Source organism: Meriones unguiculatus, chromosome 8 (genome assembly GCF_030254825.1).
Source record: "Meriones unguiculatus strain TT.TT164.6M chromosome 8, Bangor_MerUng_6.1, whole genome shotgun sequence".
NCBI classification, from domain to species: domain Eukaryota; kingdom Metazoa; phylum Chordata; class Mammalia; order Rodentia; family Muridae; genus Meriones; species Meriones unguiculatus.
In genome coordinates this window covers 93,292,759-93,310,549 of record NC_083356.1, presented here as the reverse complement: position 1 = coordinate 93,310,549, position 17,791 = coordinate 93,292,759, and the positions used below count along the sequence as shown (strand labels likewise).

Here is a 17,791-nt window from a genome sequence, read left to right as displayed (position 1 = left end):
CTGAATTTCGGTGTGTGTGTGTGTGGGTGTGTGTTGCATGACTTTACCTACTGAGTCATCTCCAACCCAGCGTCAAGTCAAGAATACTGTATTTCAGTGTGAGTATTAAGTGGAGTTAATTGTGGTACTTGGCTCAATTCTCTGTTTGTAGGATTTGTCCTATCCAGCATTTTTAGGATGTTTATATGTAGAAAAATTTTAAACTCACTTTTGAAGAACTTGTTTGGCAGTTTTGAACAAAAATTGTATGCAGAAGTCATTTTAATAATAGTGCTTCAGAGCCAGGCATGGTGGTGTGCACCTTTAATCCAGTACTTGGGAGGCAGAGGCAGGTGGCTCTTCTCCATAGCGAGTTCCTGGACAGCTGGGGTTGGAGAGTGACCCTGTCTCAAACACACACTGGAGCTGTCCACTGGTGTTACATTCCAGGCCACACCACCAGACGGAAATGTTTCACTGCATAACCTGGGCTAGTTGCTTTTCTGTGTCTCAGTTTCTCCATGGAGATGTTTTTTGGCTGAGAAATGGATAATTTAATGCATACAGAATTCTGGAAGGCCATCACAAATTGTTATCTGTTCAGTACTCAGTTATAAATACTGATTCATTTTTGAATGTATGCACAGTACACAGTTTTGTTTTTAATGTAGTTTTAAAAATATGTTTTAATTCTGTGTGTGTGCATGCGTCTGTAGTTCAGGCGAGTGTATGCTTACAGCGGCTGGAAGAGCTGTCTGTTCCCCAGGAACTGTAGTCATGTGCTGTTGTAAGTCAACTGATGTGTTCTGGGAAACAAACATGGGTCCTCTGGAAGAGCAGCAAGCACTCTTAACCACGTCCTATCGCTCCAGCCCCTAAATGTAACTATATAAGAATAGTGTAGTTTAGGGCTAGGGATGTAACTCAAATTGGTAGAGTGATTTTTGTTTCCCCCCTGGGTTTGATCCCCCAAACTATATAAATCAAACATGGTGATACATGCTTGTCAGCTCTGCACATGGGAGGTAGAAGTTTGTTATCTTCAGCTATCGCATAAAAAAAAAGAGAGAAAAAATTATGTATTCTGAAAACTTAACACAAATAATTACAATAGCATAAGCACACATCATTTCTTCATAAATCAGGAAGATACATTTTTCTTATATTTCAGATAACTATAGTGAACTGTTTGCAGAGAAAGGATGTGCATTTTCAGTGGAGTCATCAGTTGTAGCCTCCTCATCTGTTTTTCAGTTCCTAATTTATTTCTGCTTTTGAAACTATTTGCATTTTCTTTTTTCTTAAGAATTTTAAGATAAAATTATTGATTTTATTTTATTAATACATAGGAAGCTTATTTTTTTCTCCAAGATTGCTGTGGTTTAATATGCCCCTTAATATTATAACCTCCAGTGTAGCAGCATTGGAAGGTGGCTGGGACCTTGGGAAGGTATTTCTCTCATTATCGCTCCACTGACTGAAAGAATTAATGCTAGTTTTTGTTAAAACAAACAAACAAACGAATGTCTTGGAGCTGATGAGATGGTTCAGCCATTAAGAGAACTTACTACTTTTCCTGAGCACCCAGGTTCAGTTTCCACCATCACCTTGGCAGCTCACAGCTGCTCTATTCCAGTTCCAGAGCATCTATTGCCTTCTTCTGGCCTCTATGAACACCAAATGTACAGGTGGTTACACATACATATATGAAGGCAAAATGCTTATACATATAAAATGTGTATCTTAAAAATAATTTCAAAGGCCTTATGGGCTGGTACTGTGGCTGCATGGGTAAAGGTGCTTGTTTTGCAAGCTTGTCAACCTGAGTTTGATCCCTGAAACTGATAAAAAGGTGGATGGAGAAAACCAACTTCTCAGAATTACCTCTGACTTCCACTGTGGTTCTTGCACCTACACATACAATTGTGTACACACATAATAAAAAGAAATTTCTTTAAAGGCTTATGGCTCGTGGGCCTGCAGGCTGGAGTATACAGCACAGCAACAAGAACGGAGAGACCTGCTCAGCACAATGGGATTCCAGACTTGACAGTCATGTGGATGTCATTCCTGTTTCTGTCTGTCCATCTCTCTCTTTCTTTCTCTCCCTCCCTCCTTCCCTCCCTTCCTATCTGTCTGTCTATATCTATCTATCTATCTATCTATCTATCTATCTATCTATATCTCACATACATACAGATAAATACATAAATAAATATTTTCAAAGACATTAGAAGGGTGTATGGGGATGGATTTGCTCTCTTGGCCTCCTACCTTCTGCCATAAAAGAAGCAACAAGAAGGTGTTTTTTCTACATGCTGGCACTTTGGGCTTGGATTTCTCACCCTCCAGGAATGAGAGATATAAGCGTCTATTTTTTATGAGTTAATCTAATCTTATTGTATACAGTAACAGAACTGTAATGAACTGACATTACTCTGATCAAGTCCAAAGATATTGATAAATATTTCTTTTTTGTTGTTCAGATGTTTTGAGACAGAGTGTCACCATGTGTGGTGGTTTGAATAAGAAGTTTCCCCGTAGACTAATATGGTTGAATGCTTAATTATCAGGCAGTGGCACTATTTGAGAAGGATTAGAAATGTTTGGTCTTGTTGGAGAAAGTATGTCACTGGGGTGTAAAAGTACTTTTATTCTCCTATTTCAGTTGTTGTCTTAGAGACTTACTGGCTCTATCTGCTAACCTAGGCCTAGTCCTGGAAGCGTCTAGCCTCCATACGATCTAACCTAGGCCTAGAATGTTTTCAGCCTCTGAGACTTACTGCTAAATAAGCTCACCCTTGTTCTTACTACTTGCTAGTTCAACTTAGCTGATCTGGCTCAAATTCTTCTCCCAGATGACTTCAATCTGGCATTTCTCTCATTAATTTTGAATTACTCTGCTTAGCCTCAAACTAACTCCAACAGTGTTTTCTAATCTTCTGGTTCCTTCTCATTCTCTGGCTCATTCTGTCTTCACTTGTGTTTAGCTTGTTCTCTCATTCAACCTCTCTGTAAAACTCTCCCAGTAAAAACTGTCTCCTGCCCCTTAAGTAGCTTCCCTTTCCCTTTTCTTGTGAGAATAGGGCATTTCCTATTCTGTCAAATCTTTCTCTGATTTGTCACCTTTTCTGCCACTCAATTAGACATTACTTCCTACAGAAGGTGCTTCCTTCTATAAACTATCTTTACATTCATTGTTTGGGACTAATGGCGTGTACCACCACACTTGGACCTGTTAAAAATTAAGAAGAAGCAGGAGTCAACCGATATTCTCTGCAAGAGATTTATTAGGAGGGAAGGGGGGCAGGACATGGAAAGAGAGAGAGAGAAAAGGGAAGGGGATGGGGCGCCCCAAGAGAGAGACAGAGACAGAAAGTAAGACGGTAAGAGAGAGAATTAAGAAATAAAGAGTGTACGAGGGGGAAAGTAAGAGTGTAGGAGAAAGAGTGTAAGAGAGAGAAAAGGAGAAAGTAAGAGAGAGTAAGAGTGTAAGAGAGAGACCACGTGTCAGGGTTAGCCCTTTAAGGGGCAAGGTAACCACGCCTTCCAGGTGTGGCCACCTGGCTGGTGACACATGATGACATCATAGGTTGCTGGGTAACACAGGAGCAGGTTGTGTTCCAAAATACTAACAGGACCTAAGCTTTTCTTTACCATAAACTTGCTTTATACCAGGCAGACTCAGAGATCTGCTTGCCTCAGTCTCCTGGGACTAAAGGCATATCTATATTCTAGCTGGATCACACATCACACAGACTTAGAAGGTCTTTCGATGTGATATTTTGCCAGAGCAGCCGTGCTCAGAATTAAAATCCCTCTATGCTTTGGGTGGTTTTTGTGTTTTCAAAAGTCCACCTAGTGGGCTAGAGAGATAGCTCAGAGGTTAAGAGCACTGACTATTCTTCCAAAGGTCCTGAGTTCAATTCCCAGCAACCACACAGTGGCTCATACCATCTATAATGAGATCTGGTGTCCTTTTCTGACCTCTAGCTCACATGCAGAGAGAATACTGTATTTCAAAACAAAACAAAACAAAGATCCACCTACCAGTAGCCAGGTGGTGGTGGCACATGCCTTTAATCCTAGCACTTGGGAGTACAGAGTCGGGTGGATCTCTGAGTTCCACCAGCCTGGTCTACAGATTGGGTTCCAGGACATCCAAGGCTACACAGTGAAACCCTGTCTTGAAAGACCCCCCCAAAAAAAGTTCATTCTGAGAGAACCAGGCCTGACACCCCCAAAAGTCACCAGGAACTAGACCTTAGGTCACCAATTCCAGAAACAAGGTCATAAAATCCCCTACCTAAGGAACTGCCTGAGGATAACCACAGAATGGGAATGTATCTTATCTCAGGATGGGGCATCTGTGCTGGGCAGCCCACCTAGTAGTAGAAAATACCTAACATTCCTGGGAGGTCTAAGATAGCTGCTCATTGTTATGTTAGTTAGCCAGTCACTTTGTAACGAGCTTGCCCTTGCAGAATGCCATCCAGTCTTGTCACTGCTGGGAAACCCTGTCTTGCAGCTACTCGGGTTCTCTGATCCACTGCGTTGGTGGTGGTGGAGAGACTGAGCTTAACTGGGATAAAGCTCTTGCATATGTAGTCTGGTTCCTGGTGGTCTTTGGGGACCTTAAGATTTGGGAATACAATTCCAGCACCCTCCAGCGTCCCCACACCTCCAGCCCCACCCTGCTCTGCCTATGGATCAGGATGTAGCTCTCAGTACTGCTCCAGTTCCTACCTGCTCTCTGCCATGCTTCCCGCCAACATGATAATGGACTAACCCTCTGAAACTGTAAGCCCCCAGTTAAGTACTTTCTTTCATAAGCATTGCCTTGATCATGATGTCTTTTTGCAGCAGTAGGACAGTGACCAAGACAGAAGTTAGTGCTCATGACTGGGGTATTACTGTGATAGTCCTGACCATGCTGCTTGTTGGAGGAATGTGGACTTAGGGACTTTGAACTAGAAAAGTAGTTGAATGCTATAAGTGGGGTCTAATGGGCCATACTAGTAGGAGCATGGAAGACAGTGGTGCCGAAAGCAGTGTAAATTATGACAGTCTAGTCCAGTTTCAGACGGAAAGGAGCTATATCCCTGGCCCTTACTGAGTTTTTCAGCTGATAGACTTTACTTTTTAGTTAAGCAGTTCCCTTTTTATAGTTCCTGGCTTCTGTTAAACACATGCTAGCCACTCTTTTATTGTGACCATCTTTGCTTTCAGTTCTTAGAAATATGTGTAATAGCTACTTCTTTGGATTGTGCTGACATCTTTTACTGACTTTAGTTGTATATGTGGAGTAATCATAATGGATCTGGTACTTTTTTATTATGCCAGATGTGTATTTACTCTTTGTTTTATCAGGAGGTTATATTAATGGACCGTGTTGTTACCTTGGTCATAATTTTGATTTTGAAGTTTATATTTTAAAGGATTATTTTAAGATGTGACCTTTTGGGGCTTCTAACTGAATGAATGAAGTGTTCTCTTCACTGTTTGTTAATCTGTGTGGGCTGTCACAACAAAACACCATAGTCTGGGTGACTGATACAGCAGAAATTATTTTCTCAGTTCTGGGGACTAGAAGTCCAAGATCAAAGTGCCGGTAGGGTTCGGTAGGGTTCGTGTGGTGATAGCTCTCCTTGGGTTGCAGACAGTTATTTTCTTGTTCCTGAGTGACTTTATTCTTAAAAGGACACTAACCTTGTCAGGTCTTTGTCCTTGTGACTTCATTTAACTTCGTTAGTGGCCCCACCTCAGATCCTGCCATCCTAGCTTTAGGGCTTCCACATCTCACTCATGGGAGTGACACAGGCATTCAGCTTTAAATGGCAGGACGACTCCCTGCACTGTATAACCTTTGCTAGATCTCAGCTGAATTCATGGCGCTTCGCCTTACCTATGCCCAGCTCAGCCCTTCCCCAGAACCTGTGCCCAGAAGTCCCAGAAGTCTTGTCTTTTGGTGCCTTGGCTCTTGATTTCTCCACTTGGGCTAGTCTTGGATTAGCATTTCCGAGCAGAAAGTTGGGGCCATCACGAGGCTTGCTCCACATTTTTCAGTCTTCTAAGACCTCAGAATTGCCCAGCCTATTACTCATTTCCCACAGAAGTCTCATACATTCTATCTTACTTAGTTAGAGCTGTTTTTGATAGAGTAGCAAATTGATGCCAGATACTTTGTCCTGTCACGAAGACCAGTCACAAGTTCTTATTTGCAAACAGGAGGAGGAGCTTTAACTATTTCTTGTAAAGGTCTGGTTTTATATAGTGCATGCTCTATTACTGATACAGCCTGTTGTATTAAAAGTTTTATGGGTAGATTTGGATGCTTTTCAAAGCCTTGCTGTGAGCATAATGGATTGTGTCAAGGAGACTCTTTGTCCCTTGTAGGTATTGAAAGAGTGCTTCTTAGAATATTGTCAGAGTCTTTCTGAATTCTTTTATGGTATATTTGAGGTTCTCTATATACAGTAATCAAAACCTGCTGATGAAATGTTATGACTTACACCCACCAAACTCTGGAAGTTTAGCATTTAGGCCCCAGGCGGGCTCTTTGAGGCCTCTCCCCTGCGTGCATCTGACACTGGATAATATAAGATGTAGCTCCAGCACTGGACAGAGTGACATGCTGTAAAAGAAAGGTTTCTTAATTATAATATTTAAAATTTTCTAGGAGTTTAAAATATTCCTAAGTACATAATTTAACTGTTCTTGAAAAATGAAGTCTATTTTGGCAGGCTATTATAAACTCTTTACATTTTATACATTTTTAAAAGAATAATTGAGTCCTATATTTATACAGAGTAAACTAGCTTGATTGAATATACAAATCACAATACTTCTATTTTCCATGGGATTCAAATCAAGCAAAGGATATTTTCTTTCTGTATTTTTGTATTATTGGTAGACTTTGGGAGATATCAGAATAGCTTTTGTACCTCTTTGTATTACATAACCAAAACTTAAAAAATAGTCATGAAAAGTTGTGTTCTAGCAGAACTAGTTAGATGGTCCAAGATTAGAACTGATAAATACATAGATTGAGCCGTGTTTGCAGGGTTTCTCCATCCAGGCTGAGAGCAGGCTAGCCTTGAGCTCAGATATGCTCCTGCCTCTGCCTCCTGGGATTAAAGGTGTGAACCAACATGCTTAGCCCGAAAAAGGACTGATTTTTTTTTCTAAAGTTTTCATTTATTTATGTTGCGTGTTTAAACATTTTGTTCACAGGCGTGTATGTGCACCATGTGTGCCTGTTGGCTCCCCTGAAATTAAGGTTACAAATGAGCCAGTATGTGGGTGCTGGGAATCAAACCCAGGTCCTTTGCAAGAGCAGCATCTATTGTTCTGCCCAGTTCACGAACAAACATAATGTATGTTTTTATTTATTACACAAACATAATGTATTTATTACACAAACTAATGTATGTTTTTATTTATTACAATTTATTCACTTTGTATCCCAGCTGTATCCCCCTCCCTCATCTTCTCCTAATCCCTTTCCCTCTCCCTCTTTTCCTCCTGTGCCCCTCCCCCAGTCCACTGATAAGGGAGGTCCTCCTACCTTTCCCTCTGACTCTAGCCTATCAGGTCTCATCAGGACTGGCTGCATTGTCTTCCTCTGTGGCCTGGTAAGGCTACCCCACCTCTGGAGGTATTCCAAGAGCCAGCCACTGAATTCATGTCAGAGACAGCCCCTGTTGCCCTTACTAGGGTACCCCCTTGGACACTGAGCTACCATGGGCTACATCTGTTGCAGGGGTTTTAGGTAATCCCCATGAATGGGCCTTGATTGGAGCATCAGTCTCAGAAAGACCTTTGTGCCCAGATATTTTGGTTCTGTTGCTCTCTTTGTGGAGCTCCTATTCCCTCAAGGTCTTTCATCTTCCCCTTTTTTCATAAGATTCCCTGTACTCTGCCCAAAGTTTGGCTATGAGTCTCAGCATCTGTTTTGATACCCTGATGGGTAGAGTCTTTCAGAGGCCCTCTGTGGTAGGCTCCTGTCCTGTTCCCTGTTTTCTCCCTCTTCTGATATCTATCCCATTTGTCTTTCTGAATGAGGATTGAACATCTTACCCAGGGTCCTCCTTGCTTAGCTTCTTTAGGTGTACAGATTTTAGTATGATTATCATATATTATATGTCAAATAGCCACTTATAAGTGAGTATATACTATGTGTGTCTTTCTGCTTCTGGGATACTTCACTTAGGATGATCTTTTCTAGTTCCCACCATTTGCCTACAAATTTCATGATTTCCTTGTTTGTTTGGGTTTTTTTTTTTTAGCATTTTTATTTTTATTAATTACAGTTTATTCACTTTGTATCCCACCTGTAGCTTCCTCCATCCTCCCCTCCCAACCCTACTCTCCCTCCCTATTCACCCATGCCTCTCCCCAAGTCCACTGAAGGGGTCTTCTTCCCCTTCCTTCTGATCCTAGTCTATCAGGTCTCATCAGGAGTGGCTGCATTGTCTTCCTCTGTGGCCTGGTAAGGCTGCACCCCCCCTCAGGTGGAGGTCATTAAAGAGCAGGCCAATCAGTTCATGTCAGAGACAGTCCCAGAACAGATTCTTAAATGTTGGAACTGCTTAACAAATTTTGTGAAAGTATTTTTCTATTCCTGGCTTATACTATATACTAAACAAGACTCAGATATATATTTGAATGTACATATAAGTCTTCAGGCTTATAGGTAAGAAAAAATAATATACATACAAAAGAGAATAGATTGAGTGAATATTAAGTTTCAAGTACAAATTTTATGGCATAATGTATTATAAAAAGAAAAGGTAGTAGGTTCTGTCATTGCATAGATGGGTAAAACTGTCACAGGCTAAGGAAGGATAAGCACAAAGCCTTCATAATATATGTGGTTTATTATTCGGACCCGGAGGATAAAGCTCTAAATATGAGAGGTTCTTTGAAGCCCTCTAGGGCCTTGTTTTTCCCACCTGTCGTTCTTGAGTAAGCAGTCTGAGCCCTGATGCCCCAGCACTCTGCCTGTTGCCTTTTGTTGCCACATGGTGTTGCTGTTGAAGCTCCATCTTAAGTGCCTGAGTGTTTGCTCAGCAGTAAAACTCAGGCTACCCTGATCTTTCAGGAGGGCCATGTTGAGCATTATTTTTAAGGCTCTTTGAGACTTTGTTCTCGTCTGCAGCTGTGCAATACATTGTAGTCATTGCACTAGCATATAGGAGTGCATCTAGTACATCATTCTTTTATTCATGGAACGATACTGATAGTTACCACAGGCCTTCGATACTGTTTGATGTGCTAGAAATAACAATTTGTTCCAAAATAAGATTGGCGGGAATTCTGATAATTCATTTTAGAAGACATTTTACTAATATATCTGAGAACATTTAGTTAGTTTTAGTTCATGTCATTATAGGATATAGTTTAAAACTGAAGTGAATTTGGCCTTGGCAACTCATGTCTGTAATCCTAGCTCTTGGCAGGATGAAGCATAAGTGTGTGTGTGTGTGTGTGTGTGTGTGTGTGTGTGTTCAAGCTTTTGTTTTATTTTTTGCTTAGATTTATTTATTTAATGTGTAGAATGAGTGCTTTGCTTGCATGTATATCTGTATATCATGGGCATGCTAGGACTGGAGTTATAGAGAGTTGTGAGCCACCATATGGGTGCTAGAAATTGATATGAGGTCCTATGCAAGAGCTGTAAGTGCTCTTAATCACCAACCCATCTCTCCAGACCAGTAGGGCCCTGAATATAAGTAAAAATCAAAGTGAAGTTAGTAGAAGTGTATTCTTTTCTGAAATTCATTTATAGTTGTCTAGAGAAAAGGTAGATTCTTAACTCTTGGCCTTCATTGGTATCTTAATGTTTTTTTTAAAAGATATGTTCTAATTTTTATATCTGTTAATGTATCTTACAGAAAAAGCCACAAATGAGTACAACACCACAGAGGACTGGAGTCTGATTATGGACATCTGTGACAGGGTTGGAAGCGTGCCCAATGGGTAAGATGATCATGGGTAAGGAGCTTGGTTAGCCTGTATCTTCACAGTGTAAATTTGAAAGGACAGGACGTTGACACGATAGTTTTAATAGAAGCATTTATTTAAATTTGCTAAGTGACTACTTACTTAACTAGCTGTTTGGTTCAGGGGGATAGAAATAAAGAGATCTAGTAGGCCAGGTTTTGTACTGACTTTGTCCTGAGAAAATCTGATCTGTGCTGGGTGGTTGTGGTGCACACCTTTAATCCCAGCACTCAGGGCAGAGGCAGTTGGATCTTTGTGAGTTAGAGGCCAGCCAGGCCAGCCAGAGCTACACAGAAAAACCCTGTCTCAACTGCTTCCCCCCCCCCAAAAAAAAGAACAGAAAATATTATCTATATATATAGATAAATAAAGGCTTTCACAGCAGGCATACATGCTCACCATGAAATACATTGGCTATTGGAAGAATTTCCCTGTTACATAGACTTCTAAGAGAGCCTTTGTAAATACAGTATGTAACATAATGAAAAGTGAAAGTTAAAAAAACGTGGTTGCTTTTTTGTAGGATACAGCTGTTAAGCTGCTCAGGTTTCCTCTAAGAGAAGGGGATGTGTGCAGTGTGCTAGCACTCTGCTTTCATAGCACATTCACATGTGTCAGTGAGCTTTTATGACAAAATATGCCAGCTCTTTTCAGGATGAGAATTTGCTGATGGAATTCTCAGTCTCTCTGGAGAAAAAGCATTTGTTTGGTATAGTTCTCTATATTGACTAGCTTTGTGGTAAAGTTATTTTTCTCTTGATATTGGGATATGTAGTTTTATAACATCTGTGAACCATAGAGTGCAAAATCATGCACTCTATGACTTAACAGAGATGTTTGCAAAATTTTATTTTTAAAGCTTTTAGTTAGGAAATACCTTGTATTCTTAACATTTGAATTGAAACTGTCAGAACATTCTTAACTTTCTCCTTTTTTTTTTCTTTCTTTTTTTTTTTTTTTTTTTTAGAGCAAAAGATTGCCTAAAAGCCATAATGAAGAGGGTAAACCATAAGGTCCCTCATGTTGCTCTGCAGGCGTTAACTGTAAGTAAATGTCCTATCAGTTGACCCTTTTAAAAAGTGCATTCACTTTGTAACTTAAGTCAGAGAATACTTTGATGTTTATATATTTGTTTTTATTTTAATTGATAGCTTCTTGGGGCTTGTGTGGCAAACTGTGGAAAGATATTTCATTTAGAAGTATGTTCCCGTGATTTTGCAACGGAAGTACGTGCTGTGATAAAAAATAAGGTAAATTTTAAAGCGAAAAGTTTGTCATTGCCCAATAAATGTTCTGTGCATTATTTAATTTTGTATAATAAATTTCATTACTGATGAAGCCACTTTTAGAGTTAATAAAATGTAACTGATAAAAAAATAAAAAAAAAAAGAAACCACTTTTAAATAAGGTAAAGTTTCTTGTCCTTGATTTTTGATAAGTTATAGCAGCCTTGCTGTATAGGTATATAAAACATATATATGTGTAATTATTGCTAAGAGCTCATCTTGGCTAAAGTCTGGTCACTTTGGCCATTTTATATAGACTGCCTTGTTTATTTTTAACCACTCGTAAAGCTTGCCTTTGTCAAGATCACATAGCTAGAAAGGGTCATAGTTGAGACTCAGATCTGGTGTCTGTGAGTCTTAACTCCAGACTTCACAGTCATTGTCTGCTGATTCCCACTAGAGTTGGTGAAGAAAGAGGGTCTTCCTGTTAAAGCAAAGTACCCCTTCTGTTTTCTATAAACTCTGAAGCAACCATTCTCATGCTGCTACTCAAGTTCATGCAACAATCCTAATCTCATAATGAGAATATTAAGAAAATAGAGCAAATAGCCTTTGGTATAAAGTATTTCTAGGTATTTGGGCAAGAAGTGTTCTGGAAGGGTGATTTCTTTTTTTCATGAAGCAACTACATCTAAAAGTGAGATAAGCATCTGTCAATTGCTCAACTAGTCTAGAAACTGCACTTTGTGTTTACATACTTAAAGAGAATTTTGGTGGTGACTTTCTGGTAATAAATTTAAGTTGTTTTCATTTAATTTTTGAGTGTATGTTTGTGGCTGTACACCCAAGCACATGCCACAGTACATGTATGGAGGTTAGAGGACAGCTTGTGAGAAGTCACTTTTCTCTATGGTTCTAGGGGTCAAACTCAATATGTCAGACTTGGCAGCAAACACTTTTATCTGCCAAGCTATCTTGCCAACCCTCTTGATGAACATAAGTGCTTGAACTATATGGGTTTTTTGTTTGTTTTTATTCCTTTTTTTCTTTACCACTTCTTTAAAAGGCACATCCTAAAGTATGTGAAAAACTGAAATCTCTAATGGTGGAATGGTCAGAAGAATTCCAGAAGGACCCCCAATTTAGTCTGATATCTGCAACTATTAAATCTATGAAAGAAGAAGGAGTTACTTTTCCTTCAGCAGGTTCCCAGGTGAGAGATTAATGTAGAACATGGTTGTTCCTCTACTGTTTGAAGATACATATCTTATATAAAATATAGCAAGGGCTGTGGGTTATGTGTGTGTATGTGTGTGTGTCTAAGCAAGAGAGTTGTGGTCAGAGGACAACTTATGGGAATTGGTTACCTCCTTCTACTCTGTGGGTCCTGGGGATGTAACTCAGGTTGTCAGGCATGGCAGTGGGTGAACACTTGCTGAGCCATCTTGCTCTTAGCAAGGAATGTCTTGCCAGCTCCCCTCTGCTTCCCTGAGAGTCTGTCTAATGTAGCACTTGCATAGTATACATTTAGTAATAATACCTTCAGTATTTTTCTTCTAAGTACCAGAAATTTAAAAAGCAAAACAGATGCAAATACTGTATCAAATGCTACTCTAAAGCCTGGGATCATACGAAAAGCATAGGATGTTCAAGTCAGCCTTATGTTTAAGAAGTCAGTGATAAGAGGCTGGTAAGACAGCTGAGTGGGTAAAAGGCTTGCCACACAAATGTGAGGTCAGTTCCAGGAACCAGGTAAAAATGGACGATGAGAACCAGCTCACAAAAGTTTTCTTCTGACCTCATACTTGTTGCCCTCCCATAAGTTAAAATTTTAAAAAGAAATTTATGATAAATTTGAAAGTGGTCATATATTTGAAACAAATTACTAATTTAAATTAAAAGTGATAAAAAAGGGCTGATGGATGAAGACTAGTTGTTGTTTGTCTTAGTACCAAGAAGAAAGGAGGACTACAGATTGGTGAGGACCTAGAGAGGAAGAATTTTGAGATTTGAATGTGTTATGTTAGGTAGAGTGTAATGAAGAAGAGATCTGATGGGAAAGGGCTGATGTGAACAGATTGATGGAATTGAGAATTGCCTGTTAAAAAGTGAATATGCCAAAGGTAAGAAACCAATGTGCTGAGTAGAACTGTAAGACCAGAGACTCGTTTGGAGACATGAGGATAGCTGTAGTAGGGAGGGAGGGAGGGTGCGAAAGTCTAATAGTAATAACCCTGCCGTTTCTGCATGTCACTCTCAAAAATGGGAGTTAAAGAACTGTTGATGGCTCAGAGCGCCAGGCACCTGTCTCAGGTACCATTACACTTAAGAGTACCTTCTCTCGTCCTTTGTGGAGTCAGAAAGGCTACTTCTCTCTAACCTCTGTGAGCTGTAGGGAACTTGAGGTGTACCCCAGTTGATGTATTCTCTGCCACTCAGCTCTGAGCCAGAGCGCCCAAGTGCCTCCCCTGAATAAGAGACCTTCAGCAGTCCATGTCAGAAAGTTCATTCTGTAAAAAATTTCAGTACTTTCTTATGCCAAGTTCTATGTCAGATACTTAGATTTATGTAAAATATTAGTCACTGTATGCCTTTGGTGCATTTATGTTTTCTTGAACACTGGTGTTTACTGTTAGTATTTCAAAACAGCTACTTAAATGATCATGAAGAACCTCACTTTTAAATTGAATTATCAGTATTTTTAAATTAGCATCTGCACATAATTACAGAGCTTTATGCTTCATTTGAAAGGGTAGTTGTGCTCATTTTACTCATACGCTTACAGACTGTCTCGGCTGCTGCCAAAAACGGTACATCATTGAACAAAAACAAAGAAGATGAGGACATAGCTAAAGGTAAGAGATGGAGCATGATAATTTGGGGTTGCTGAAAATAGCTTCACCAGGAAGTTTTATTGAAAGAAAAATTATATTAACTCAAATCTAAAAGCTGTAGGGTCTTAAAAGTCAAGAAAACCAATGACATAAGATGAACCTAATTCATTTTATTTTTTAGTAATATATATTTGATGTTCTACCTTTGGAGAGATTACATTTCACCTTTTCTTAATGCCAAAGTTATGACTCAGGCACAGAAATATGTTCATGGTTTGTCCTATATGGAAAGCTACCCATATTATAATGTCACAATCTGTTTGCTATAAAAATAATAGCTGCTGTAGATTGAGACTGTGATAATAAGCGATGAGCAAAAATGTTATTTTTTTAATGTCATGTGTCCCTGGCCCCTCATGAATTTAACTGTTTAGTATTTGTTTGGTCAGGCTTAGTGGCATATGCCTTGAGAGTACTTGAGAGACGGAGATGAGGATTAGGAGTTAAAGATCACCCTCAGCTACGTAGGGAGCTCAAGGCTACGTGAGACCCTGTCTTGAAAAAAAGAAAATATACACTTGATTTATTGTTAAGTATAATATTGTTATGTAATGTTTTTAAAAAGCTCTTTAGATGTTAAAATTAATTCTGGATATCTTTGCATTTTAATTTTTTCAACTAGCTATCGAATTATCATTGCAAGAGCAAAAGCAGCAATATACAGAGACAAAGGCTCTGTACCCACCTGCAGAAAGTCAGTTAAATAATAAGACTGCACGAAGAGTCAGAGCTTTATACGACTTTGAAGCTGTTGAGGACAACGAACTCACCTTTAAACATGGTGAAATTATTACTGTTTTGGATGACAGGTATGTTTTACATTTTGTGTGTGTGTTGTGTGTGATATTCTGAAAATATGCAGTATATTTAGCTGAGGATCATAAATACTCACTTTTTTACTTTTAGTCAAATAACACAGTATTTTCTTGATGATTAGAGTAGCAGTAAGAACCTTGATCAGAGCAGTGAAAAGCCTCACTTGGTCCTCCCCAGTCCTCATATACTACTACCCTATTCCCCTCACAATTTCTTTATTATTTAAAATTCTAAGAAAAAAATAGATAAAACTGTTTTGAGCCTCATTGGGTTCTTTACTCTTTTTTTGGTTTGTTTTGGAGACAAATTCTTACTGTGTAGCCCAGGCTGGCCTGGCCTCCAAGGCCTCTTGTTTCAGTTTCCCAAATGTTGATATTATAGAACTGAAATTTCTGCATGAATGTATTTGTGCTTTTAAAAGAAGTAGATACGGTCTTGTGAGTTGCCTCAGTGGGTCAGAACTCTTTAACCCTGAGAACCTGAGGTCAGTCCTTGGAACCCACATGCTAGAAGGAGAGCACTGTCTTTTGCAAGTTGTCTTCTGACCTACACACACACACACACACACACACACACACACACACAAACAGATAAATGAATGTAATAATTTTTTTTAAGATGATAAAACTTTGCAATAGTGAGACCAGATAGCCTGTGTGAACAGAGATGACACATACACCTGCTTTCCTAGACTAGTGAAGTAAAGATAAGTGGTTTTACTTTGTAGAGCACATTTATTTGTCCACACACATGCATGTGTGCATGAATATGTGCAGTCACTGTGTGATGTAGAGGTCAGAGGACAACTGGCAAGAGTTTACCATGTGGTTCTGGGGATCAGACTCAAACTGTCAGGCTCCACCTTACCCCGCTGAGCCATCTTGCTGGCCCCAGTCTAGCCTATTTTTAAGTGGCTACTTTCATGTGGTTTTTGCTTTTCTGCTGTAAGTATTTATAGTGAAAATGTTATGTAATAGACTACTTATAATAAAAAATGAATGAGGACACAGTTCTGTTTTTATGAAACTTAAGTAAGTAAGGGTGTTAAAATGACTGTGTAGACAGTGATATGCAAGACAGAATGTGGTGATACCATGAAAGAGGCTGCCTCAGGCCACGGAGAACCACTTTACAATTGGTGTAGATGTGTGGTATAGGAGGCTTGCCCAGGCTGCTTTATTTCATGTGAATCTCGGAGTGTTGGTGCTCCATGTTTACCACTTCTAAAGATTAAACCTAGGCCTTGTACGTTTGGGGGAGTGCTTTGCCACTGAGTTACTTACATTCTGAGGGCTAAGTACTTACTAAGTACTTACATTCTAAGGGCTCCTTGGGGTGACTTGTAAAAAATTTTTGTACGACACTGAAAAGAGTCTGAGCCCTAAACAGAAGGGTTGACTAAAAAGTAAAAACACTTTAAGAAAGTGATTAGGACAGTATCACTGCAGTTTCTGGATTTATTGCTTATTTGCTTATGATAGACACAATTTTCTCATGTGAGATTTTAACCATCAAGGGTATTGCTTTCCTTTCACCACTGTCATTGCATGAGTCGTCAGAAGAGTTGTTTTGGTTAGAGTTTATAGCTGAAGAGAAAGGCTCAAGTTTTCCTGGATTCTGAGACTTACACTTATTTATTTATGGGGAGGGGCACATGTGTGCTATGTCACGTGTGTGATGGTTAGATGGTTAGTTTTTTCCTTCCACCATTGGGTCCTAGGATCAAACGGGTCGTCAGACTTGGGAAGCGCTTTTAGATGAATTCTTTTGCCTGTCCAAGACCTAAAACCAAATAGGATAACCTTAATCTTGCTCTTTTTTTTTAAATCTCAAAATAAAAAAGTAGGTTTTTGTTTGTTTTATTTTCTTATTTTTCCATAATGAATGCAGGAAAATGTTGTTTTTATTTTAACAGCCTAATTTCCTTTTCCTCTTGACAAGTGTCATCTTCAATCTTAAGAAGTTACTGTCGGTTTCTTTTCTCTTTGCTGTAGCCAAATACCCGACAGATAAAAGTGAGGAGACCTTGTTTTCACTCAGAGTCCTCTCCTGTGTAGAAATTAGCATATAACATCTCAGATCTTAAGAATTTACATAATGGATAGCTCTTTCATATCTTTGTGGAACTCAGTAAATGAAATGCTTCAGAGTCACAAAGATTGCTTCACCATTAATCCTAAGATTGTTCCTTAGTGGGAAGCTCAGTGTTAAGAGTTTGTACTGAGTATGAAGGACCTTTGGATGTAGTTCCTAGTCTTACTAAAAAGAAAAAGAAAACCAAAAGCATCTTTAAGAATCGTAGTTTGGCACATGAGATTTCTAGACAGTAGACAAAAAGGGTTATTTCTAGATAACAGTGACAGTCTGTGTGGAAAGTCCAAGAAAATCAGTGGTATGAGTAAACAACTAAGTTTATGTTAGGGTTATTATTGCAAACTTTATATACAAAAATCAGTGGGGTGTTAGAAAATGTAGAGAAGATGTCGTTCGTAATAGTAACAAAAATTGTTCTTATAGGTATGAGGATTTAGAGAACCTGGGTTTGTTTCATTGATCAGCATAGCAGCTCACAACCATCTGTAATTCCAGTTTTAGGGGTCCAGCGCCCCTTCTGACCTTCTCAGGCTCCTGCATGCATGTGGTGCACATACATACACTCAACACACACACTTACTTATGAAACAAATAAAGTGATCTAGTAATACATGACCTGCACAAGGTGTGTAACACCTCTATGAAGAAATTAAAATTCTTTGGTAGTTAAGAGATAAAAATACACATTATATTTATAAACATACAAATAGATGATAAATTTTAGTATTGTAAAGATTTTGGTTTTCTCATAGCACATAAATTAGTTGCATTTCCATT

The 17,791-nt window shown here is 39.1% G+C and overlaps 1 protein-coding gene across 1 annotated transcript in view; it reads left to right on the top strand.

Moving 5' to 3' along the window:
* Stam2 (signal transducing adaptor molecule 2) overlaps nucleotides 1-17,791 on the top strand; it is a 42,552-nt gene that overhangs the window by 8,242 nt on the left and 16,519 nt on the right. The window contains exons 2-7 of the mRNA XM_021654767.2: nucleotides 9,876-9,960; nucleotides 10,952-11,027; nucleotides 11,136-11,234; nucleotides 12,277-12,423; nucleotides 13,996-14,065; nucleotides 14,727-14,913. Of these exons, the coding sequence (XP_021510442.1) occupies nucleotides 9,876-9,960; nucleotides 10,952-11,027; nucleotides 11,136-11,234; nucleotides 12,277-12,423; nucleotides 13,996-14,065; nucleotides 14,727-14,913 (664 nt within the window). The remainder of the gene's footprint in view (nucleotides 1-9,875; nucleotides 9,961-10,951; nucleotides 11,028-11,135; nucleotides 11,235-12,276; nucleotides 12,424-13,995; nucleotides 14,066-14,726; nucleotides 14,914-17,791) is intronic.